The sequence below is a fragment of the Tachyglossus aculeatus genome, chromosome 4 (genome assembly GCF_015852505.1).
Source record: "Tachyglossus aculeatus isolate mTacAcu1 chromosome 4, mTacAcu1.pri, whole genome shotgun sequence".
NCBI lineage: Eukaryota > Metazoa > Chordata > Mammalia > Monotremata > Tachyglossidae > Tachyglossus > Tachyglossus aculeatus.
This window is the reverse complement of record NC_052069.1, coordinates 3152036-3177527: the sequence shown is the minus strand read 5'-3', so window position 1 is coordinate 3177527 and position 25492 is coordinate 3152036. Positions and strand designations below refer to the sequence as shown.

General features: G+C 47.9%; 1 protein-coding gene across 2 annotated transcripts in view; it reads right to left on the bottom strand.

The window, feature by feature from the left end:
* Nucleotides 1–17796, bottom strand: part of HGFAC (HGF activator) — a 75496-nt gene extending 57700 nt beyond the window's left edge. For both annotated transcript variants that reach the window (XM_038745282.1, XM_038745283.1), the window contains exons 1-3: nucleotides 17589–17796; nucleotides 13565–13637; nucleotides 10065–10161 (exon numbers count right to left, since the gene is read on the bottom strand). In XM_038745282.1, coding sequence (XP_038601210.1) covers nucleotides 10065–10161; nucleotides 13565–13637; nucleotides 17589–17657 — 239 coding nt within the window. In that variant the 5' untranslated portion in view covers nucleotides 17658–17796. The remainder of the gene's footprint in view (nucleotides 1–10064; nucleotides 10162–13564; nucleotides 13638–17588) is intronic.
* Nucleotides 17797–25492: the final 7696 nt, after the last annotated feature.

Genomic DNA, 25492 nt, shown 5'->3' with positions numbered 1-25492 from the left:
TAATGTTGGTATTGTTAAGTGCATTTTATGTGCCAAGCACTGTTCTAAGTGCTGGGGTCGATACAAGGTGATCAGGTTGTCCCACGTGGGGCTCACGGTCTTCATCCCCATTTTACCCATGAGGGAACTGAGGCACAGAGAAGTTGTCATTTGCCCAAGGTCACACAGCTGACAGGTGGGGAGCTGGGATTAGAACCCACGACCTCTGACTCCCAAGCCTGGGTTCTCTCCACTGAGCCATGCCTGCTGTGTAACCTTGGTCATGTCATTTACCTTTTCCGAGCCTCAGTTTCCTCATCTGGAAAACGGGGATGAAATAAATACCTGTTGTCCCTCTCTCTCAGACTGTAGGGAGCATTTGGGCCAAAGACTGTGTCTGATCTGATCTAACCTCCTCACTGGGCCTCCTTCTCACCTGTCCCGCCATTGACACCCGGCCCACGTCCTCCCCATGGTCTGGAATGCCCTCCCTCTGCACATCCGCCAAGCTAGCTCTCTTCCTCCCTTCAAAGCCCTATTGAGACCTCACCTCCTCCAGGAGGCCTTCCCAGACTAAGCCCCCCTTTTCCTCGGCTCCCTGTCCCTTCTGCATCACCTGGACTCTCTCCCTTTGCTCTTCCACCTTCCCCAGCTCTTCCATACATTCAACTCCCTGCTCAGGCCCCCGGTTCCTCCCCCTCCTCCTTCCCTCACCTCCAACGATCGGACCTCCTACTTCATTAATAAAATTAAATCCATCAGGTCTGACCACCCCAAAGTCATTCCCCCCACCCTTCTCCAACCCTCCGGCTCTCAACCCTCTCCGCTACTCTCCCATCCTTCCCAGCAGTATCCTCAGAGGAGCTCTCCTCCTTCCTCTCAAGTGCTACTCTGGCCACCTGTGCTTCTGACCCCATTCCCTCTCATCTTATGAAATCTCTCACTCCGTCCCTCCTCCCTTCCATAACTTCCATCTTCAACTGCTCACTCTCCACTGGTTCCTTCCCCTCTGCCTTCAAACATGCCCATGTCTCTCCCATCCTGAAAAAACCATCTCTTGACCCCACCTCAACTTCTAGTTACCATCCTATTTCCCTCCTACCATTCCTTTCCAAGCTCCTTGAATGAGTCATCTACACGTGCTGCCTCAAATTCCTCAACGCCAACTCTCTCCTCGACCCCCTCCAATCTGGCTTCCGTCCCCTACATTCCATGGAAACTGCCCTCTCAAAGGTCACCGATGACCTCCTGGCTTGCCAAATCCAATGGCTCCTACTCTATTCTAATCCTCCTCGACCTTCCAGCTGCCTTCAACACTGTGGACCACCCCCTTCTCCTCAACACGCTCTCCAACCTTGGCTTCACAGACTCCGTCCTCTCCCGGTTCTCCTCTTATCTCTCCGGCCATTCATTCTCAGTCTCTTTTGCGGGCTCCTCCTCCCCATCCCATCCCCTTACTGCAGGGGTTCCTCAAGGTTCAGTTCATGGTTCCCTTCTGTTCCCGATCTACACTCATTCCCTCGGTGACCTCATTCGCTCCCACAGCTTCAACTATCATCTCTACGCTGATGACACCCAAATCTACATCCCTGCCCCTGCTCTCTCTCCCTCCCTCCAGGCTCGCGTCTCCTCCTCCCTTCAGGACATCTCCATCTGGATATCTGCCCGTCACCTAAAACTCAACATGTCCAAGACTGAACTCCTTGTCTTCCCTCCCAAACCCTGCCCTCTCCCTGACTTCCCATCACTGTTGACGGCACTACCATCCTTCTCGTCTCACAAACCCACAACCTTGGTGTCATCCTCGATTCCAGCCTCTCGTTCACCCCTCACATCCAAGCTGTCACCAAAACCTGCCGGTCCCACTTCCGCAACATCGCCGAGATCCACCCTTTCCTCTCCATCCAAACTGCTACCGTGCTCGTTCAAGCTCTCCTCCTATCTCGTCTGGATTAATGTATCAGCCTCCTCTCCGATCTCCCATCCTCCTGTCTCTTCCCTACTTCAATCCATACTTCACACTGCTGCCCAGATTGTCTTTGTCCAGAAACACTCTGGGCATGTTACTCCCCTCCTCAAAAACCTCCAGTGGCTACCAATCAACCTACGTATCAGGCAGAAATTCCTCACCTTCGGCTTCAAGGCTGTCCATCACCTCCTCCCACTCCTACCTCACGTCCCTTCTCTCCTTCTCCAGCCCAGCCCGCACCCTCTGCTCCTCTGCCACTAACCTCCTCACTGGGCCTCGTTCTCGCCTGTCCCACCATCGACCCCCGACCCCCGGCCCACGTCATCCCCCGGCCTGGAATGCCCTCCCTCTGCACCTCCGCCAAGCTCGCTCTCTTCCTCCCTTCAAAGCCCTACTGAGAGCTCACCTCCTCCAGGAGGCCTTCCCACACTGAGCCCCCTCCTTCCTCTGCCCCTCCTCCCCTTCCCCATCCCCCCCCACCTTTCCTCCTTCCCCTCCCCACAGCACCTGTATATATGCATATATGTTTGTATATATTTATTTCTCTATTTATTTATTTATTTTATTTGTACAAGTTTATTCTATTTATTTTATTTTGTTAATATGTTTTGTTTTGTTCTCTGTCTCCCCTTTCTAGACTGTGAGCCCACTGTTGGGTAGGGACCGTCTCTATTTGTTGCCAACTTGTACTTCCCAAGCGCTTAGTACAGTGCTCTGCACACAGTAAGCGCTCAATAAATATGATTGAATGAATGAATGAATGTAGATCTGTCATTTTATTTATTTATATTGATATCTATTTGTATTGATGCCCGTCTCCCTGCTCCTAGTGTTAGCTCGTTATGGGCAGAAATTGTCACTCTTTATTGCTCTATTGTACTTTCCCAAGCATTTAGTACAGTGTTCTACACATAGTAAGCGTTTAATAAATACAATTGATTGAATGAATGAATGAATCTGATTGTCTTATACCTATATGAGAAGCAGCATGGCTCAGTGGAAAGAGCCCGGGCTTTGGAGTCAGAGGTCATGGGTTCAAATTCCACTTGTCATATGTGTGACTTTGGGCAAGTCACTTACCTTCTCTGTGCCTCAGTTCCCTCATCTGTAAAATGGAGATTAAGACTATGAGCCCCCCGTAGGACAACCTGATCACCTCGTAACTTCCCCAATGCTTAGAACAGTGCTTTGCACGTAGTAAGCACTTAGTAAATGCCATTATTATTATTATTATTATTATTATGAAGGGAAAATCTCGTGACTTTCTTTTAGCATACACAACAGTATCTGTATGACAAGTGGCCGCCATAGTCAACCATTTTGTTAATGTATGAAGTTCGAGGGCAGGTATCTTTTCTGCTGGTTATACTGAACGCTCTCTGGACCTCTCACACAGTATGTGAAGCAGCTTTGCCTAGTGGTTAGAGCACCGACATGGGAGTCAGAAGGACCTGCATTCTTTCATTCATTCCTTTATTCAATCGTATTTATTGAGCGCATACTGTATGCAGAGCACTGAACTAAGGGCTTGGAAAGTACAATTCGGCAACAGAGAGAGACAATCCCTACCCAACAATGGATTCTCTTCCTGGTTCTATCACTTGTCTGCTGGGCGACCCTGGGCATGGAAAGAGCATGGGGTTTGGAGTCAGAGGTCATGAGTTCAAATCCCAGCTCCACTGCTTGTCAGCTGTGTGACTTGGGGCAAGTCACGCAACTTCTCTGTGCCTCAGTTACCTCATCCATAAAATGTGGATTAAGACTGTGAGACCCCCGTGGGACAACCTGATCACCTTGTAACCTCCCCAGCGCTTAGAGCAGTGCTTTGCACATAGGAAGCGCTTAATAAATGCCATCATTATTATTATTATCATTAAGTCACTTCTCTTCTCTAGGCCTCAGTGACTTCATCTGTAAAATGGGGATTAAGACTGGAAGCCCCACGTGGGACAGGGACTGCGCCTAACCTGATTACCTTGTATCTACCCCAGTGCTTAGAACAGTGCTTGGCACGTAGTAAGTGCTTAACAGGTATCATTATCATTTTTTAAATGCTGGGGTAGATACAAGCTATCCAGGCTGAAGACAGTCCCTGACCCACATGGGGTTCACTGTCTAAGTAGTCGGGAGAATGGGTTTTGCATCCCCATTTTGCAGTTGAGGAAACTGAGGCCCAGAAAAGTGAGGTGACTTTCCCTAGGCCACACAGCAGGCATGAAAAACAGCTGGGGTCAGAACGTGTCTACCAACTCTGTTGCATTACACTCTCCCAAGCGCTTGTATAGTGTCTGCCCACAGTATATAGGCAAAAAATATGATGAATTGATCAATTGTATACAGTGAGCACCTAATGCATGAGAGACCCTGAGAGCATTCAGTCCATATCTGTCATTTATTTATTTCTATTAACGTCCATCTCTCCCTCTAGACTGTAAGCTCATTGTATACAGGGAATGTGTCTGTGCAATTGTACTCTCCCAAGTGCTTAGAACAGTGCTCTGCACACAGTAAGTGCTCAATAAATACGATTGATTGACTAACCAGCAGACAGGATTGGTAGGGACCATCTCTATATGTTGCGGACTTGTACTTCCCAAGCTCTGAGTACAGTGCTCTTCACACAGTAAGCGCTCAATAAATACGATTGAAGGAATGACTGCTTCCTTCAAACTTTACACATTAACAAAATGGTTGACTGTGGTGGCCCCTGGTTTTACAAACACCGTGGTGTATGCGAATCGAAAGTCATAAGATTTTCCCCTTACAAAATGGAAGGGAGATGGCTCTCTGGAACAAAGCCCATTTTTCCCACTTTTGGCCATTTCAAAATTCCTATAACTCACCTGAGGCGCCATGGGGAATGGGGAGAGGACGAGAGAAGAAAGCAAGGGGAAAGCAAAGAGAAACACAGGTGGCCCGGAGGAGCAGAGTTGACTAGAAGAAAGAGCGTGGCCCTGGGAGTCAGGGGACTGAGTTTCTAATCTCAACCCTATCTCATGCATTCTGTATGGCCTTGGGTAAGTCTATTCACCTCTCTGTGCCTCAGTTTCCTCATCTGAAAAATGGGGATTTGATACTTTGTTCTCCTTCCCACTCAGCCTGTGGGCCCCATGGAAGATGGGGATTGTGTCCAACCTGATGATCTTATAACCGCAGCACTTAGTTCGATGTTCGGCACATATTGAGTGCTTAATTAAACCACAAATAACACTTTTATCAAGGTAAGTGAGTTGCCTAGTTCACACAGCAAGCAAATGGCAAAGCTGGGATTAGAACCCATGTCTCCTGACTCCCATTTCTGGGCTCTTTGAGGTATTTAATAAATGTGATATTTAAGTGCGTACTGTGTGCCAGGCACTGTATTAAGCGCTGGGGTAGATACAAATTCATCAGGTGGGACACAGTCCCTGTCCCTCATGGGGCTCACAATCTTCAACCCCATGTTATAGATGAGGCAACTGAGGCCAGGAGAAGTGAAGTGACTTTCCGAAGGCCACAAAGCAGACACTTGACAGAAACAGGATCCCGACTGCATGTCTGCATCGGCCTCCTTTCTGATCTCCCATCCTCCTGTCTCTCCCCACTTCTGTCTATACTTCACTCTGCTACCCGGATTGTCTTTCTACAGAAACGCTCTGGCATGTCACTCCCCTCCTCAAAAATCTCCAGTGGCTGCCTGTCAACCTTCGAATCAAGCAAACACTCCTCACCCTGGGCTTCAAGGCTGTCCATCCCCTCGCCCCCTCCTACCTCAGCTCCCATCTCTCCTTCTCCAACCCAGCCCACACCCTCCGCTCCTCTGCCGCTAACCTCCTCACCGTGCCTCGTTCTTGCCTGTCCCACCATAGACCCTTGGCCCACGTCTTTCCCCTGGCCTGGAATGCCCTCCTTCCACACATCCACTAAACTAGCCCTCTTCCTCCCTTAAAAGCCCTACTAAGAGCTCACCTCCTCCAGGAGGCCTTCCCAAACTAAGCCCCCTTGTTCCTCTCCTCCTCCCCATCGCCCCCCCCACCCTACCTCCTTCCCCTCCCCACAGCACTTGTATATATATTTGTACAGACATTACTCTATTTTACTTGTACATATTTACTACTCTATTTTATTAATGATGTGCATACAGCTATAGTTCTATTTATTCTGACGGTTTGGACACCTGTCTACTTGTTTTGTTCTCCGATATGTTGCCAACTTGTACTTCCCAAGCGCTTAGTACAGTGCTCTGCACACAGTAAACCTCTCAATAAATATGATTGAATGACTGAATGAACCCAGGTCCTTTGACTACCAGTTCTGTGCTCTTTCCACTAGGCCACGCTTCTCTGCCAGATTTTCACCATGGGTCTTCGCTTACAACCAAAGTTCCTTAAAACCACCTATGAATTTCCGCCCGATCTTTCATCCTTCCCAATCTCAGGGGTTTCCTCACTCGTTCCCACAGAAACACTGAATTTGTCACTCCCCTTAACCCGTGACCCCCTAAGCATTCCCAGCAGGCCAAGGCGCGGGAATGTGGCAGAGGGCGGAGGGGTGAGTCAGGTCTACTTTCTGGGCACGGCGACTTTTGCTTTCTGTGAAGGATGCCCAGAATCAGTTCCTACCTGATGTCAGGGAAGGGAATGAGGAAGCCGTGTTCTCCCAGGGGCTTTCCGACTCACCGATGGCCCGCTTTTCCCAGCCCACCCCACGCTTTCAGAGCAGGTTTCAGAATGGTTCAGCCTCGGGGAACGTGGCAAGCCTGGAGAAGTACCACAGCTGAGTGGCCAGAGCCTGGGCTTGGGAGTCAGAGGTTGTGGGTTCTAATCCCCATTCCACCCCTTCTCAGCTATGTGACTTTGGGCAAGTCATTTCACTTTTCTGGACCTCAGTTACCTCATCTGTAAAATGGGGATTAAGAGTGTGAGCCCCATGGGGGACAGGGTCTGTGTCCACCCTGATTACCCGACATCTGCCCCGGAGCTTAGAACAGTGCTTGGCCCATGGTAACCACTTAACAAATAATATTCTATTTATTTTATTTTGTTTATATGTTTTGTTTTGTTGTCTGTCTCCCCCTTCTAGACTGTGAGCCTGCTGTTGGGTAGGGACCGTCTCTATGTGTTGCCAGCTTGTACTTCCCAAGCGCTTAGTGCAGTACTCTTGTACACAGTAAGCAATGGATAAATACGATCGAATGAAATACCATAATCATTATTATTATTACTGGATGCCACCCTGCTCCTTGGGCTAATGCTAATGTTCCTCTGATGCTAACCTCCTTCTCACTGTTCCTCGATATTGTTCATCTCTCCACCAACCACTTGCCCATGTCCTGCCTCCGGCCTGGAATGCCCTTCCTCCTCATATCTGACAGACAATGACTCTCCCCACCTTCAAAGCCTTTATTGAAAGCCCATCCAACTTGTACTTCCCAAGCGCTTAGTACAGTGCTCTGCACACTGTAAGCGCTCAATACAATTGAATGAATCTCCTTCTAGAGGCCTTCCCTGACTAAGCCCTCCTTTCCTCTTCTCCCACTCCCTTCTGCATCACCCTGACTTGCTTTCTTTATTCATCCCCTGTCCCAGCCCCACACCACTTTTGTCCATATCTGTTTACATAGTAATAATCATTATAATGTAAGTACGAATTGACTATTCAAAGGTTTACATAGATGTTACCAATATTTAAGACAGAATCTGCAACTGTCGCCGTAACCCTTAAGTTCTGCAAAATCTGTAACCATTGCTACGGAAGCTGGGTCCAGACTGAACCAAACGGAAAGTAAAAATAAATAAATAATGGCATTTGTTAAGCGCTTACTATGTGCAAAGCACTGTTCTAAGCGCTGGGGAGGTTACAAAGTGATCCGGTTGTCCCACGGGGGGCTCACAGTCTTAATCCCCATTTTACAGATGAGGGAACTGAGGCCCAGAGAAGTGAAGTGACTTGCCCAAAGTCACCCAGCTGACAAGTGGCGGAGCCGGGATTAGCCTGCGCTCTTTCCAGTACAGTAAAGTAGGTTCAAACAGGACCAGAGGTAGTCCTGCAACTGTCTTCTGGGCAGTTCTTTTTACTCTTTATGCTTTGAATTTTGGAGTATGATTAACTGTTATATTGCCAACTTGTACTTGCCAAGAGCTTAGAACAGTGCTCTGCTCACGGTAAGCACTCAATAAATATGATTGAATGAATTATAATAACGATGGTATTTGTTAAGTGCTTATTATGTGCTAAGCACTGTTCTAAGCGTTGGAGTAGATACAAGATTGTCAGGTTGTCCCACGTGGGGCTCACAGTCTTAAACCCCAGTTTACAGATGAGGTAACTAAAGCCCGGAGAAGTGAAGAGCCTTGCCCAAGGTCACACAGCAGACAAGTGGTGGAGGCGGGATTAGAACCCATGACCTCTGACTCCCAAGCCCAGGCTCTTTCCACTAAGCCAAGCAGTTTATTTAATTAATTATATTAATATCTGTCTCCCCTTCTAGACTGCAGAGTGAAATATAGACTGGAGTAGGGAGAGACAGAAGGCTGAGAGGTCAGCAAGGAGGCTAATAATAATAAGAATGATGGCATTTATTAAGCGCTTAGTATGTTCAGAGCACTGTTGTAAGTACTGGGGAGGTTACAAAGTGATCAGGTGGTCCCACGGGGGGCTCACAGTCTTCATCCCCATTTTACAGATGAGGTAACTGAGGCCCAGAGAAGTTAAAAGACTTGCCCAAAGTCACACAGCTGACAATTGGAGAGCCGCGATTTGAACCCATGACCTCTGACTCCCAAGCGCAGGCTCTTTCCACTGAGCCACGCTGCTTCTCTTGATTAATGGAGTAATCAAGGTGGGAGAGGATGAGTGATACTGTATTAACGTGATATTAATAATAATAATAATGGTATTTGTTTAGCACGTACTACGTGTGAGGCACTGTTCTAAGTGCTGGGGGAACATAAGGTGATCAGGTCATCACACATGGGGCTCAGAGTCTTAATCCCCATTTTATAGATGAGGTAACAGGCCCAGAGAAGTGAAGCGACTTGCCCTAAGTCACACAGCTGACAAGGGGCAGAGCCGGGAATAGAACTCATGACCTCTGACTCCCAAGCCCGGGCTCTTTTCCACTGAACCACGCCACGCTGGGAGCAGTTTGGGTGGAGAGGAAAGGGCAGAGAGGAAGAGAGACACGGGCCATCATCCATCCATATGGTTCTGGATAGAGTTAGGGTCATGCCTAGGTCATATGATCATCATCATCAATCGTATTTATTGAGCGCTTACTGTGTGCAGATCACCGTACTAAGCACTTGGGAAGTACAAATTGGCAACATATAGAGACAGTCCCTGCCCAACAGTGGGCTCACAGTCTAAAAGGGGGAGACAGAGAATAAAACCAAACATACTAACAAAATAAAATAAATAGAAAAGATATGTACAAGTAAAATTAATAAATAGAGTAATAAATATGTACAAACATATATACATATATACAGGTGCTGTGGGGAAGGGAAGGAGGTAAGACGGGGGGGATGGAGAGGGGGACGAGGGGGAGAGGAGGGAAGGGGCTCAGTCTGGGAAGGCCTCCTGGAGGAGGTGAGCTCTCAGTAGGGCCTTAAAGGGAGGAAGAGAGCTAGCTTGGCGGATGGGCAGAGGGAGGCCATTCCAGGCCCGGGGGATGACATGGGCCGGGGGTCGATGGTGGGACAGGCGAGAATGAGGTACAGTGAGGAGATAAGCGGTGGAGGAGCGGAGGGTGTGGGCTGGGCTGGAGAAGGAGAGAAGGGAGGTGAGGTAGGAGGGGGCAAGGTGATGGATGGACAGCCTTGAAGCCCAGGGTGAGGAGTTTCCGCCTGATGTGCAGATTGATTGGTAGCCACTGCCTCCCATAGGATGCAATTTACCCCATACCAGTCGAAGGACTGTTTCCACCTCTTTTCAAGAGCCAGCGAGAACAATTCCTACCACTTCCCCGGCCAGCCAGCGTGGAATAGCTATCGACCCCTCACCTGCAGGCAGGGGGATGGACGAGAAGACCTCTCCAGGCCCTCCCCAAGGCAGAAGCGTTTCTAATTCCACTGAACCTGGCCAGGGATCTCCCCCCGCAACCCCCATCATTTTCTGGGAGAAGCGGCTCACCCACCATTTCTTCCAAGAGCTGCCGGTGGAAGTACAGGCGTGGTACATTCGGCCGCCGTAACGGAAGGGGAATTTGCAAAGTTGCCCATTCTCTGTGAGCACTGGAAAAAATAATGATAATAATGATGGTATTTGTTAAGCACTTACTATGTGTGAAGCACTGTTCTAAGCGCTGGGGGAGGTACAAGCTGATCAAGTTGGACACAGTCCCTCACAGTCATTCATTCAATCATATTTATTGAGCGTTTACTGTGTGCAGAGCACTGTACTAAGCACTTGGGAAGTACAAGTTGGCAACATATAGAGACGGTTCCTACCCAACAGCGGGCTCACAGTCTAGAAGGGGGAGACAGGCAACAAAACATATTAACAAAATAAAATAAATAGAATATGTAAATATGTGCAAGTAAAATAAATAGAGTAATAAATCTGTACAAACGTATATACAGGGGCTGTGGGGAGGGGAAGGAGGTAGGGCGGGGGGATGGGGATGGGGAGAGGAAGGAGGGGGCCCAGTCTGGGAGGAGGGGGTTCATGGGACCAACTCTATATGTTGCCAACTTGTACTTCCCAAGCACTTAGTACAGTGCTCTGCACACAGTAAACGCTCAATAAATATGAATGAATGAATGAGTGAATCAGGTTGTCCTAAGTGGGGCTCACAGTCTTCATCCCCATTTTACAGCTAAGGTAATTGAGGCCCAGAAAAGTTAAGTGACTTGCCCAAAGTCACTCAGCTGACAACTGTCGGAGCCGGGATTTGAACCCAGGACCTCTGACTCCCAAGCCCATGCTCTTTCCAATGAGCCATGTTGCTTCTCTATTGATGATGATGGTGGTATGTGTTAAGTACTTACTATGTGTCAAGTATTGTGGGACAGGGAATGTGTCCAAACCGATTAGCTTGAATTCAGTCATTCATTCATTCAACAGTATTTATTGAGCGCTTACTGTGTGCAAAGCACTGTACTAAGTGCTTGGGAAGGACAAGTTGGCAACATATAGAGACGATCCCTACCCAACAACAGGCTCACAGTCTAGAAGGGGGAGACAGATAACAGAACGAAACATGTAGACGGGCGTCAAAATCGTCATAACAAATAGAATTAAAGCTATATGTGCATCATTAACAAAATAAATAGAATAGTAAATATGTACAAGCGAAATAAATAGAGTAATAAATCTGTAAAAATATATACAAGTGCTGTGGGGAGGGGAAGGAGGTAGGGAGGTGGGGATGGGGAGGAGGAGAGGATTTTATACCCATTTTACTCATGAGATAACGGAGGCACAGAGAAGTGAAGGGACTTATCCAAGGTCACCCAGTGGACAAGTAGCAATTAGAACCCAGGTCCGGGCTTCCCAGGCCCAGGTTCTAGCCACTAGGCCTTGCCGTACCAAAGTAGAACTAAGGCCAGGGATCTGTCCTACTCGTTCCTCTCCCCAGCCAGGTTTCAGATGGGTCTGGGGGCTCTGGGCATCCTAAGGGCCCCCAAGAAGTTTGGGGCCCCCAAGAAGTTCCCCCCCCCCTTCTTACCTCCTTCCCTCCCCCACAGCACCTGTATATATGTGTATAGGTTTGTACATATTTATTACTCTACTTATTTATTTATTTTATTTGTACATAGCTATTCTATTTATTTTATTTTGTTAGTATGTTTGGTTTTGTTCTCTGTCTCCCCCTTTTAGACTGCGAGCCCCCTGTTGGGTAGGGACTGTCTCTATATGTTGCCAATTTGTACTTCCCAAGCGCTTAGTACAGTGCTCTGCACATAGTAAGCGCTCAATAAATACGATTGATGATGATGATGATGATGGGGATACCGAGGCAGAATCGCCATTCTGGCTCTGCCTTGGCTTCCGGCTCAGAATTCCCAAGCCGGCTGGGTGTGTGGCATCACGATGGTCAGGACTACCCTCACCTTGTTCTGCCACTTCCGGGAATAATAATAATGATAATGTTGGTATTTGTTAAGCGCTTACTATATGCCAAGCACTGTTCTAAGCACTGGGGGATACAAGGTAATCAAGGTTGTCCCATGGGGGGCTCACAGTCTTACCCCTGTCCTCTTCCCACCCCTTCCATTCCACCTGATGGACAGAATCCCACCCTCAGGACACTGGACTGGGTAGGGACTGTCTCTATATGCTCCCAACTTGTACTTCCCAAGCGCTTAGTACAGTGCTCTGCACACAGTAAGCGCTCAATAAATACAATTGATTGATTGATTGGACACGATTTTGGCTGCAGCTGAGGGCCCCATGTGGGACAGAGATCGTGCCCATCCCAACCAGCATGCCTCAGGCTCACTTCTCTGCAATTTCTCTGGGGCTAATAATAATAACGATGGCATTTGTTAAGCGCTTACTATGTGCAAAGCTCTGTTCTAAGCGCTGGGGAGGAAACAAGGTAATCAGGTTGTCCCAAGTGGGGCTCACAGTCTTAATCCCCATTTTACAGATGAGGGAACTGAGGCCCAGAGAAGTGAAGTGACTTGCCCAAAGTCACACAGCTGACAAGTGGCGGAGCCGGCATTTGAACCCATGACCTCTGACTCCAAAGCCCGGGCTCTTTCCACTGAGCCACGCTGCTTCTCTAATGATGATGATGATGGTTCTTCTAGACTGGGCCCGTTGTTGGGTAGGGACCGTCTCTTTAAGTTGCTGACTTTTACTTCCCGAGCGCTTAGTACAGTGCTCTGCACACAGTAAGCGCTCAATAAATATGATTGAATGAATGAATGATGTGTTAAGTACTTACTATGTGTCAAGCACTGTGGGACAGGGAATGTGTCCAACCCGATCAGCTTGAATTCAGTCATTCATTCATTCAATCGTATTTATTGAGCACTTACTGTGTGCAGAGTAGCGTGGCCTACTGAAAAAAGCCCGGGCATGGGAGTCAGAATTGACCTTGGAAAAGTCACTTCACTTCACTCTGGGCCTCAGTTCCCTCATCTGTAAAATGGGGATGGAGACTGTGAGCCCCACATGGGACGGGGACTGTGTCCAGTCTGATTTGCTTGAATCTACCCCAGCGCTTAGAACAGTGCTTGTCACATAGTAAGCACATAACAAGAAGCAGCGTGGCTCAGTGGAAAGAGCCCAGGCTTTGGAGTCAGTCATCATGAGTTCAAATCCTGGCTCCGCCAATTGTCAGCTGTGTGACTTTGGGCAAGTCACTTCACTTCTCTGTGCCTCGCTTACCTCATCTGTAAAATGGGGATTCATTCATTCATTCAATCGTATTTATTGAGCGCTTACTGTGTGCAGAGCATGGGGATGAAAACTGTGAGCCTACTGTGGGACAACCTGATCACCCTTGTAACCTCCCCAGCGCTTCGAACAGTGCTTTGCACATAGTAAGCGCTTTCTAAATGCCATCATTATTATTACCATGATCGTTATTGTTATTATTTACTATTATTATTATTATCTCTCATCACAGGGCTGTCTGGAACCATAGTTATTATTATTATCATTATTATTTATTATTATTATTACCTCTCAACACGGGGCTGTGTGGATCTGCGCTGCCGCCTCTGGGAAAGCGGTGGCCGTCAGACATCGGCCCGGCCTGAGGAGAGAGGAGAGACTCCGGCACGAGGGCCCATCCCGGGAAAACCCCCGCCGGATCCAGGGAATGCCCGCCCAAGGCTCCGAGGCCACCAGGCTCCTCCCGAGAGCGGTCTTGCTTGTGAAAGGGCAAACAAACCAACAGGGTCGGGTCAAAAGTCACTGCCATCCCACCTCCACTCCACCAGCCTGAGAACTAGACTGTGAACCCATTGTTGGGTAGGGACCGTCTCTATATGTCGCCAACTTGTACTTCCCAAGCGCTTAGTACAGTGCTCTGCACACAGTAAGCGCTCAATAAATGCAATTGAATGAATGAATAAACAGGTAACTTTAGCGGTCATCCGGAGAAGCTTCCAGGAAGGCTAGAAGCAGTGTGGCCTAGTGAAAAGAGCCCGGGCGTGGGATTCAGAGGGTCATGGGTTCTAATCCCGGCTCCACCACTTGTCTGCTGTGTGACCTTGGACAAGTCACTTCATTCGTTCATTCAATCGTACTTATTGAGCGCTTACTGCGGGCAGAGCACTGGACTAAGTGCTTGGGAAGTATAAGTCGGCAACATATAGAGACGGTCCCTACCCAACAACGGGCTCACAGTCTAGACGGGGGAGACAGACAACAAAACATGTAGACAGGTGTCAAAACCGTCAGAACAAATAGAATTATAGCTATATGCACATCATTAACAAAATAAATACAGTAGTAAACATGTACAAGTAAAATAAATAGAGTACTAGATCTGTACAAATATATACAAGTGCTGTGGGGAGGGGAAGGAGGTAGGGCGGGGGGGATGGGGAGGAGAAGAGGAAAAGGGGGGCTCAGTCTGAGAAGGCCTCCTGGAGGAGGTGAGCCCTCAGTAGGACTTTGAAGGGAGGAAAAGAGCTAGCTTGGCAGATGTCTCTGGGCCTCAGTTACCTCATCTGTAAAATGGGAATTGAGACTGTGAGCCCCACGTGGAACAAGAAATGCGTCCAGTCCAATTTGCTTTTATCCACCCCAGCGCTTAGTCCAGTGCCTGGCACATAGTAAGCGCTCAACAATTACCGTAATCATTATTGATCGAATCATTCTTCATAACCAGCGTGGCCCAGTGGAAAGAGCACAGGCTTTGAAGTCAGAGGTCACGGGTTCAAATCCTGCCTCTGCCAATTGTCAGTTATGTGACTTTGGGCAAGTCACTTAACTTCTCTGTGCCTCAGTTACCTCATCTGTAAAATGGGGATTAAGACTGTGTGCCCCCCGTCGAGCAACCTGATCACTTTGTAACCTCCCCAGAGCTTAGAACAGTGCTTTGCACATAGTAAGCACTTAATAAATGCTTACATCCGCCAAGCTAGCTCTCTTCCTCCCTTCAAGGCCCTACTGAGAGCTCACCTCCTCCAGGAGGCCTTCCCAGACTGAGCCCCCTCCTTCCTCTCCCCCTCCTCCTCCTCTCCATCCCCCCGCCTTACCTCCTTCCCCTCCCCACAGCACCTGTATATATGTACATATGTTTGTACATATTTATTACTCTATTTTATTTGTACATATTTATTTCATTTATTTTATTTTGTTAATTTGTTTTGTTTTGTTCTCTGTCTCCCCCTTCTAGACTGTGAGCCCACTGTTGGGTAGGGACTGTCTCGATATGTTGCCAACTTGTACTTCCCAAGCGCTTAGTAAAGTGCTCTGCACACAGTAAGCTCTCAATAAATACGATTGAATGAATACATGCTATTATTATTATTATTATTGTTATTATTATTATTATTATTGTTATTATAATCAACACTTAGAACGTTTTTTCCCCACACAGCCTGTTTTGGCTTCGCGTGGTCCCATCTTGACTTTACAATGCTTGTCTCATTCACAGCACTCTGTCGGGGTCACAGTGTCTTGGAGCTGTGGGGAACGACACCCAAAGCCGCGATGGGGGAGAATACAATTAATCAATTTATCAATTGTTTTTAGTCACTTCACTTCTCTGGGCCTCAGTTCCCTCATCTGTAACATGCGGCTTGAAACTGATCCCTATGTGGGACAGGGACTGTGCCCAATGTGATCATCCATGGCCTCGTGGAAAGACCCGGGGACTGGGAGTCAGAAGGACCTGGGTTCTAATTCCGGCTCCTCCACCTGTCTGCTGGGACTTGGGCAAGTCGCTTCATTTCTCTGGGCCTCAGTTCCCTCATCTGTAAAATGGAAATCATGACTGGGAACCCTAAAAGCAGCTTGGCCAGAGAAGCAGCATGACTCAGTGGAAAGAGCCCGGGCTTTGGAGTCAGAGGTCACGGTTTCAAATCCCCGCTCCACCACTTGTCAGCTGTGTGACTTTTAGCAAGTCACTTAACTTCTCTGTGCCTCAGTTCCCTCATCTGTATAATGGGGATTAAGACTGTGAGCCCCCCTTGGGACAACCTAATCACCTTATATCCTCCCCAGCTCTTAGAACAGTGCTTTGCATAATGCTTAATAAATGCCATCATTATTATTATTATGTGGGACAGGGACTGTGTCCTACTAGATTACCTTGTATCTACCCCAGAGCGTAGAACAGTGCCTAACATGTAGGAAGCGCTTAACAAATGCCACAATTATTATTACCCCGGCACTTAGTACAGTGCCTTAAGTGCTTATCAAATACCATTAGATGAAAAAAATATGTTCTGCACCATCACTTCTCTAATTCATTCAGTTGTTTTTATTAAGCACTTACTGTGTGCTGGGCACTGTACTAAGCGCTTGGGAGGGTGTAATAGAACAATGAAGTGGCCAAATATTAAGCCTGGGGCCATTTTAGTGAGAGCAGGGTGTCTGCCTCCGTTCAGGAAGCTGTCGGTCTCCCACTCATCCCACTTCCAGGAGCAGCACTCCCTAGATCCTCATTCATTCAATCAATCGTATTTAATGAGTGCTTACTATGTGCAGAACACTGTACTAAGCGCTTGGGAAGTACAAGTTGGTGACATATAGGGACAGTCCCTACCCAACAATGGGCTCACAGTCTATCCACATGTTTTGTTTTCTGTCACCCCCCTCTAGACTGTAAGCCCATTGCTGGGTAGGGACCATCTCTATATCATCATCAATTGTATTTATTGAGCGCTTACTATGTGCAAAGCACTGTACTAAGCACTTGGGAAGTACAAGTTGGTGACATATAGAGACGGTCCCTACCCAACAATGGGCTCACAGTCTGTCCACATGTTTTGTTTTGTTTTCTGTCACCCCCCTCTAGACTGTAAGCCCATTGCTGGGTAGGGACCATCTCTATATCATCATCAATCGTATTTATTGAGCGCTTACTATGTGCAGAGCACTGTATAAGTGCTTGGGAAGTACAAATTGGCAACATATAGGGACGGTCCCTACCCAACAATGGGCTCACAGTCTGTCCACATGTTTTGTTTTCTGTCGCCCCCCTCTAGACTGTAAGCCCGTTGCTGGGTAGGAACTGTCTCTATATGTTGCCAACTTGTACTTCCCAAGGGCTTAGTACAGTGCTCTGCACACAGTAGGTGCTCAATAAATACGATTGAATCAATCAATCAATCAATTGTATTTATTGAGTGCTTACTGTGTGCAGAGCACTGTACTAAGCGCTTGGGAAGTACAAGTTGGCAACATACAGAGATAGTCCCTACCCAACAGTGGGCTCACAGTCTAAAAGAGTAGGCTTACAGTCTAATGAATGAATGAATAGAAGGGGGGAGACAGACGACAAAACAAGACATGTGGACAGGTGTCAAGTTGTCAGAACAAATAGAATTAAAGCGAGATGCACATCATTAACAAAATAAATAGAATAGTAAATAAGTACAAGTAAAATAGAGTAATAAATCTGTACAAAAATGGGTAGCGGTGCTGTGGGGAGGGGAAGGACGGTCTGGGGGGTCTCCCCCAGGGCCTAAGCCCCCCACATCGCCATCCCAGCCACAATGTCAGGATTCTGGCCCTAACAGAGACTCACCCACGCAGCATCGGGGCAGACACAGGCCCAGATCAGGGACAAGAGGCCCACCATCCAAGCGACCCACATCGTTCCTCCTCAGGGGACGGCACCTGGGGAGCTTGAGGCGGGGGGCTCCGTCGGAGGGGCTGCGTGCCCCTGAGATCTGAGGATGGGGACAGAGAGTTACCAAGGCCTTTCCCCAGTGCTCGGGGGCCCTGGACTGTCCATCCGTCCTTCGGCCCACCCATGAGGTCTTGCTTCACTCCGAAATCAGCTGTCCTTGTCAGGGCTACTGATTAACCAGCTGGGGGGTCCAGCTGGGGAGGAGGTGAGGGCGGGCACACGGCTAGTCATTCAGTCATTCAATCAATCACATTTATTGAGTGCTTACGGTGTGCAGAGCACTGTACTAAGCGCTTGGGAAGTACAAGTAGAGAAGCAGCGTGGCTCAGTGGAAAGAGCACGGACTTTGGAGTCAGAGGTCGTGGGTTCCAGTCCTGGCTCTGCCACTTGTCAGCTGTGTGACTTTGGGCAAGTCACTTAACTTCTCTGGGCCTCAGTTACCTCATCTGTAAAATGGGGATGAAGACTGTGAGCCCCCTGTGGGACAGCCTGATCACCTTGTATACCCCCAGTGCTTAGAACAATGCCTTGCACATAGCAAGTGCTTAATAAATGCCATCATTATTATTATTATTACAAGTCAGTAACATATAGAGTCCCTACCCAACAGCGGGCTCACAGTCTAGAAGGGGGAGACAGATAACTACAACCACCTGACTGAGCCAAAGCCCCCCCCCCCCCCCGCCCCCCGGCGTGAGCCCACCTGCAACAGCCCAACTCCAAATCCTCCCCTAATAGTTCATAATAATAATTATGGTATTGGTTAAGCACTTACTATGTACCAAGCACTGTTCTAAGCAATCAGGTTGTCCCACGTGGGGCTCACAGTCTTCATCCCCCTTTTACAGATGAGGTAACTGAGGCCCAGCGAAGTGAAGTGACTGGCCCAAAGTCACACAGCTGACAAGTGGCAGAGCTGGGATTAGAACCCAGGACCTCCCAAGCCCATGCTCTTTTCACTGAGCCACACTGCTTCTCTATAGTAGACAGAACAGGGATCTGGGAATCAGAACCATCTGGGTTCTCATCCTAGTTCTGCCACTCAGCTGCTGTGTGACTTTGGGCCCCAGATCCCTCATCTGTAAAATGGGAATGAAGACTGTGAGCCCCATGTGGGACAGAGACTCTGTCCGACCTGCTTATTTTGTATCCACCCCAGCACTTAGAACAGTGCCTGACACATAGTAAGCGCTTAACAATGCCATAATTATTAGTCCCACTAGGCCACACTGCTTCTCTTTTTATTTTCTTTTTATGGTACTTGTTAAGCTCTTACTATGTTTCAAACACCGTTCTGAGCACTAGAATATATACAAGTCAATTAGGTTGGACACAGCACCTGTCCTGCATGGGGCTCGTACTCTAAGTAGGGGGGAGAACAGGAGAACTGAGGCACAGAGAAGTTAAGCGACTTGCCATCATCATCAATTGTATTTATTGAGCGCTTACTATGTGCAGAGCACTGTACTAAGTGCTTGGGAAGTACAAATTGGCAACATATCACACGGCAAGCAATTGAGAAGCAGTGTCGCTTAGTAGAAAGAGCACGGGCTTGGGAGTCAGAGGCCATGAGTTCAAATCCCTGCTCCGCCGCTTGTCGGCTGTGTGACTTTGGGCAAGTCACTTAACTTCTCTGTGCCTCACTTACCTCATCTGTAAAATGGGGATTAAGATTGTGAGCCCCACATGGGAAAACCTGCTCACCTTGTATCCTCCCCAGCGCTTAGACAGTGCTTTGCACATAGAAATCACTTAAAAAATACCAAAATTATTATTATTACTTCTAGACTGTGAGCACGTTGTTGGGTAGGGACCGTCTCTATATGTTGCCAACTTGTACTTCCTAAGCACTTAGTACAGTGCTCTGCACACAGTAAGCGCTCAATAAATATGATTGAATGAATGAATGAATTGACAGAGATGGGATTAGAACTCGGGTCCTCTAACTCCCAGGCGCGTCCTCTTCACGCTGCTCTCCAATGCTGACAATGCTCCTCCTTCCTCTCCCCACAGCACTTGTATATATTTGTACAGATTTAGTACTTATTTATTTTACTTGTACATATTTACTATTCTATTTCTTTTGTTAATGATGTGCAAATAGCTTTGACACCTGTTTACACGTTTTGTTTTGTTGTCTGTCTCCCCCTTCTAGACTTTGGGTAGGGACCGTCTGTATATTTTGCCGACTTGCACTTCCCAAGCGCTTAGTCCAGTGCTCTGCACACAGTAAGCACTCAGTAAATATGATTGAATGAATCAACGAATGACAAACTGTTAGATGAACTGGGCGTCTCAGAGATACCAGAGGTAATAATAATAATAATAATAATAATAATAATAATAATAATAATAACATTTATTAAGCGCTTACTATGTGCAAAGCACTGTTCTAAGCGTTGGGGAGGTTACAAGGTGATGGGTAAATGGGAGGCAGAATCTAGAGAGGACATGGCCAGGAAAAGGAAAGTCCCACCCAGAGGGCATCGTGGGTCCTAAGCAACCACAAACTGGCCCTTGGTGGAAGGATCCCAAAGCACCTGATCAACTGGGAGTGCTGGTATTTGTTAAGCGCTTACTTTCGGCCAGGCCCTGCACTAAACCCTGGAATAGATTATTATTCATTCAATCATATTTATTGAGCACTTACTGTGTGCAGAGCACTGTACTAAGCGCTTGGGAAGTACAAGTCGGCAACATATACAGATGGTCCCTGCCCACCAACCGGCTCACAGTCTAGAAGGGAGAGACAGACAACAAGAAGAAACATGTGGACAGGTGTTAAAATAGTCAGGACAAATAGAATTAAAGCTATATGCACACCATTAACAAAATAAATAGTAAATATATACAAGTGAAATGAATAGAGTAATAAATCTGTAAAAATATATACAAGCGCTGTGGGGAGGGGAAGGAGGTAGGGCAAGGGCAGGGGGTGGGGAGGAGGAGAGGAAAAAGGGGGCTCAGTCTGGGAAGGCCTCCTGGAGAAGGTGAGCTCTCAGTAGGGCTTAGAAAAAAGGAAGACAACTAGTTTGGAGGATGTGTAGAGGGAGGGCATTCCAGGCCAGGGGAAGGACATGGGCCCAGGGGTCGACGGCGGGAAGGGCGAGAACTAAGCCCAGTGAGGAGATTAGCGGCAGCAGAGGAGCGGAGGGTACGGGCTGGGCTAGAGAAGGAGAGAAGGGCGGCGAGGTAAGAGGGGGCGAGGGGATGGAGAGTCTTGAAGCCCAGAGTGAGGAGTTTTTGCTTCATACGAAGGTTGACAGGCAACCACTGGAGATTTTTGAGGAGGGGAGTGACATGCCCAGAGCTTTTCTGTACAAACATAATCTGGGCAGCAGAATGAAGTATGGACTGAAGCGGGGAGAGACAGGAGGATAGGAGATCAGAGAGGAGGCTGATGCAGTAATCCAGTCGGTATAGGATGAGAGATTGAAGCAGCATGGTAGCGGTTTGGATGGTAGCGATTATTATTAGTAAAGTGCTCTGCACACAGTATGCACTCAATAAATACTACTGAATGAATGAATTATTATGTGCCATCGAATTGCTTCCTATTCACAGCAACTCCATGGATGTACTTTCTCCAGAACGCCCTGTCTGCTGCCATAATCCACTATTTCCAACTTTCGCTGGTTCCTACTCTGCACATTCCACGTTGCGATAATAAGGGTATCTTTACAGCTTCTGATACTCATTTCTCGTACGGCAACATCAGCCTTCCCAGACTGAGCCCCCTTTTTCCTCTCCTCCTCCCAATCCCCCCGGCCCTACCTCCTTCCCCTCCCCACAGCACCTGTAAATATGTTTGTACAGATTCATTACTCTATTGATTTTACTTGTACATATTTACTATTCTATTTATTTTGTTAAGGATGTGCATCTAGCTTTATTTCTATTTATTCTGATGACTTGACACCTGTCCACATGTTTCGTTTTGTTGTCTGTCTCCCCCTTCTAGACTGTGAGCCCGTTGTTGGATAGGGACTGTCTTTACATGTTACCGACTTGTACTTCCCAAGTGCTTAGTACAGTGCTCTGCACACAGTAAGCGCTCAATAAATACGATTGAATGAATGAGTGAATCAGCGACCACAGGTCCTGCAGGCTTTATTCCGGCCCCATCGTAAAGGTACGCGATACTCCAAGACGTCGTCTGCTCTTCCCCAATAGCTCATTGCGTTACTTCTGACCTCACTCTGGTACGTGTATCCGTAGAGTTCTCTTGGAAAAAATCACGGAAATGGTTTACCGTCACCTCCTCCTGCGCAGTGAAAACTTGAATCTCTGCCACTGTCTTTGATCAACATTTTGATCATTTGACCTTTGACTCTTTCCCATATCTCTGCTGCCCAGGATAGGTGAATCAACTTTGTCTGACGCTTCCAATTAGACCTTTCCATTCTGGGTAACTCTAGCAAGAGTATCTCTCAATGGCAGAGCTCTATGCTTCATTGGCATATGCAAACTATCCTGCCACAGTAAGGCGTTGATTCAAAGGGGAGGCTGGAATAGATTCAAGATAATAATAATAATAATAATAATAATAATAATAGTATTTGGGGAAGCAGCGTGGCTCAGTGGAAAGAGCACAGGCTTGCAAGTCAGAGGTCATGGGTTCTAATCCCAGCTCTGCCACTTGTCAGCTGTGTGACTTTGGGCAAGTCACTTAAATTCAATGTGCCTCAATTACCTCATCTGTAACATGGGGATGAAGACTGTGAGCCCTACGTGGGACAATGTGATCACCTTGTATCCCCCAGCACTTAGAACAGTGTTTTGCACATAGTAGGTGCTTAACAAATGCCATTATTATTATTATTACAATGTGCCAGTCACTCATATTGGACACTTCCATGTCCCATATGAGGCTCACAGTGTTGAATCCCCATTTTGCAGATGAGGGAACTGAGGCACAGAGAAGTTAAGTGATCTGTCTAAGGACACAGCAGATGAATGGCGGGGCCATGATTAAGTCTTCAACTCTTCCTCCTCCACCTCCTCTTTGTCATTCATTCATTCAATCATATTTATCGAACACTTAATGTGTGCAGAGTACTGGACTAAGCACTTGGAAAGTACAATTAGCAAAAAATAGAGACAATCCCTGCCCACAACAGGCTCACAGTCTAGAAGGGAGGAGACAGGCATCAAAACAAGTAAATAGGCAATAGCATCAATACAAATAAATAGAATTATAGATAAATACACATCATTAATATAAATAAATAGAATTATAAATATAGACACATATACACAAGTACAGTGGAAAGGGTAGAGCAAAGGGAGGGAGTGGGGGTGATGGGGAGGGGAGGAGGAGCAGAGGAGAAGGGAAGCTTAGTCTGGGAAGGCCTCTTGGAGGAGGTGAGCCTTCAGTAGGGCTTTGAAGAGGGGGCGGGGGGGGGAGTGTGATTATCTGTTGAATTAGAGGAGGGAGGGCGTTCCAGGCCAGAGGTAGGACGTGGGCCAGGAGTCGACGGCGGGACAGGCGAGAACGAGGCCCAGTGAGGAGGTTAGAGGAGTGGAGGGTGCGGGCAGGGATGGAGAAGGAGAGAAGGGAGGTGAGGCAAGAAGGGGGCAAGGGGATGGACAGCTTTGAAGCCAGTAGTGAGGAGTTTTTGCTTCATGCGAAGGTTGATAGGCAATCACTGGAGATTTCTGAGGAGGGTGAAGTGCTCAGAACATATCTGTAGAAAAGACAATCCAGGCAGCACAGTGAAGTATAGATTGAAGTATAGAGAGACAGGACACCTCCTCCTCTTCCTTCTTCTCCTCCTTCCCTCCTCCTTCTCCTCCTCGTCTTCCGCCTCCTCCTCCTCCTCCTCGTCCTTGCCCTCATCCTCCTTGTCCTCCTCTTCCTCCTCCTCCACCTCCATGTCCTTCTCCTTCTCCTCGCCCTTGTCCTCCTCCATCCACAGCAGGGATACCTACTTGTACTTCCCAAGTGCTTAGTACAGTGCTCTGCACACAGTAAGCGCTCAATAAATACGATTGATTGATTTGACGAAATGGGGTGACCCTGCCCGAACTCCGCCCAGGATTGCCAACCCTCCAGCTCCCCATCTGCCCTCCGTGAAAAGAGCTGGTCCTGGGTAGCAAGAAGACCCTGGGCCCGTAACCCAGGGAAAGCAGTGTTGCCTAGGGGGTAGAACCCAGGCCTGAGAGTCAGAAGAACCTGGTTTCTAACCTAGTTCCACCCTTGTCTGCTGTGGGACTTTGGACAAGTCTACTAACTTTTCCGTGCCTCAGTTCACTCACCTGGAAAATGGGGATTTGGACTCTGAGTCCCAAGTGGGACAGTGACCATGTCCAAATTGATTAGCTTGTATCTACCCCAGTGTTAAGTGCAGTGTCTGGCACATAGTAAGTGCTTAACAAATGCCATAAAAAAAGAAAGAAAAAAAAGAATCCAGGCTTGTCCCAGGTCTACCTTTCATTCATTCATTCTATTGTAATTATTGAGCACTTACTGTGTGCACAGCACTGTACTAAGCACTTGGTAGAGTACAATACAACTATAAACAGACACATTCCCTGCCCACAATGAACTTAGAGTCTTTGGAGGTGGGTTGGTGGAGGCAGACATCAATACGGACAAATAAGAATGAGCACGGGCTTAGGAGTCAGAAGTCAGGTGTTCAAATCCCTGCCCCGCCACTTGTCAGCTGTGTGACCTTGGGCAAGCAACTTCTCTGTGCCTCAGTTACCTCATCTGTAAAATGGGGATTAAGACCATGAGCCCCATGTGGGACAACCTAATCACCTTGTATCCCCCCCCAGAGCTTAGAACAGTGCTTTGCACATAGTAAGGGCTTAACAAATACCATCATTATTATTATTATTATTATGTGGACATAAGTGGTGTGGGGCTGGGATAGGGGAAGAGCAAAGGGAGCAAGTCAGGCTGATGCAGAAGGGAGTGGGAGGAGAGGAAAGGGGGAGCTGAGTCCGGGAAGGCCTCTTGGAGGAGACGGGCCTTCAGCATTCAGCGGCTCAGAGCATGGAACCAAGGATCTACAGAAGGCAGGGAATGGTACTGAGCATCCGTCGAGGCCAGAGCTCTATACCGAGCACCCACGGAGCGGGCCGGAGCTTTGAAGACCAGAAGAGCCATGGTCTGCTGTCCGATCCTTCTCACTTCCTTAATTCCTAGCAGCGCTTCCCCCCGCACCCCCGGAAGGGTTTTCTGGGCTCCGAGTCACAGATGGTTCCTCTGTTTTTGGAACTGGTTCACCATCACACACTCACACATACCCACGCGCCCTCTCCCGTGCACAACTGAGCCCAGGGAGGTGTCCATTTGGGGAAATTGTCTGAATTTCCTACAGTCCAAACAATCCCAACCGGGAAACTCTCCCACCTGGGTCAAGATCTGAAAGGGCATCAGTGGAGATTCTTGAGAAGCAGCATGGCTTAGTGGAAAGAGCAAGGGCTTGGGAGCCAGAGGTCATGGGTTCTAATCCCGCCTCCATCACTTGTCAGCTGCGTGGCCTGGGGCATGCCACTTCACTTCTCTGTGCCTCGGTTAACTCATCTGAAAAATGGGGATTAAGGCTGTGAGCCCCACATGGGACAGTGCTTGGCACATAGTAAGTGCTTAACAAATACCATCATCAATATTATTATTATTGTCATTATTGATCAGTCTCCCAGCTGCTGCTGAGCTGGAATTGTGGTGAGATTTGAATTTGGGTTTCCGACCCTCTTGCTCTCTGCCCCGAGAAGCAGCCTGGTCCTAGTGGAAAGACCACAGGCCTGGGAGTCAGATGACCTGGGTTCTAATTCCAGCTGTGTGACCT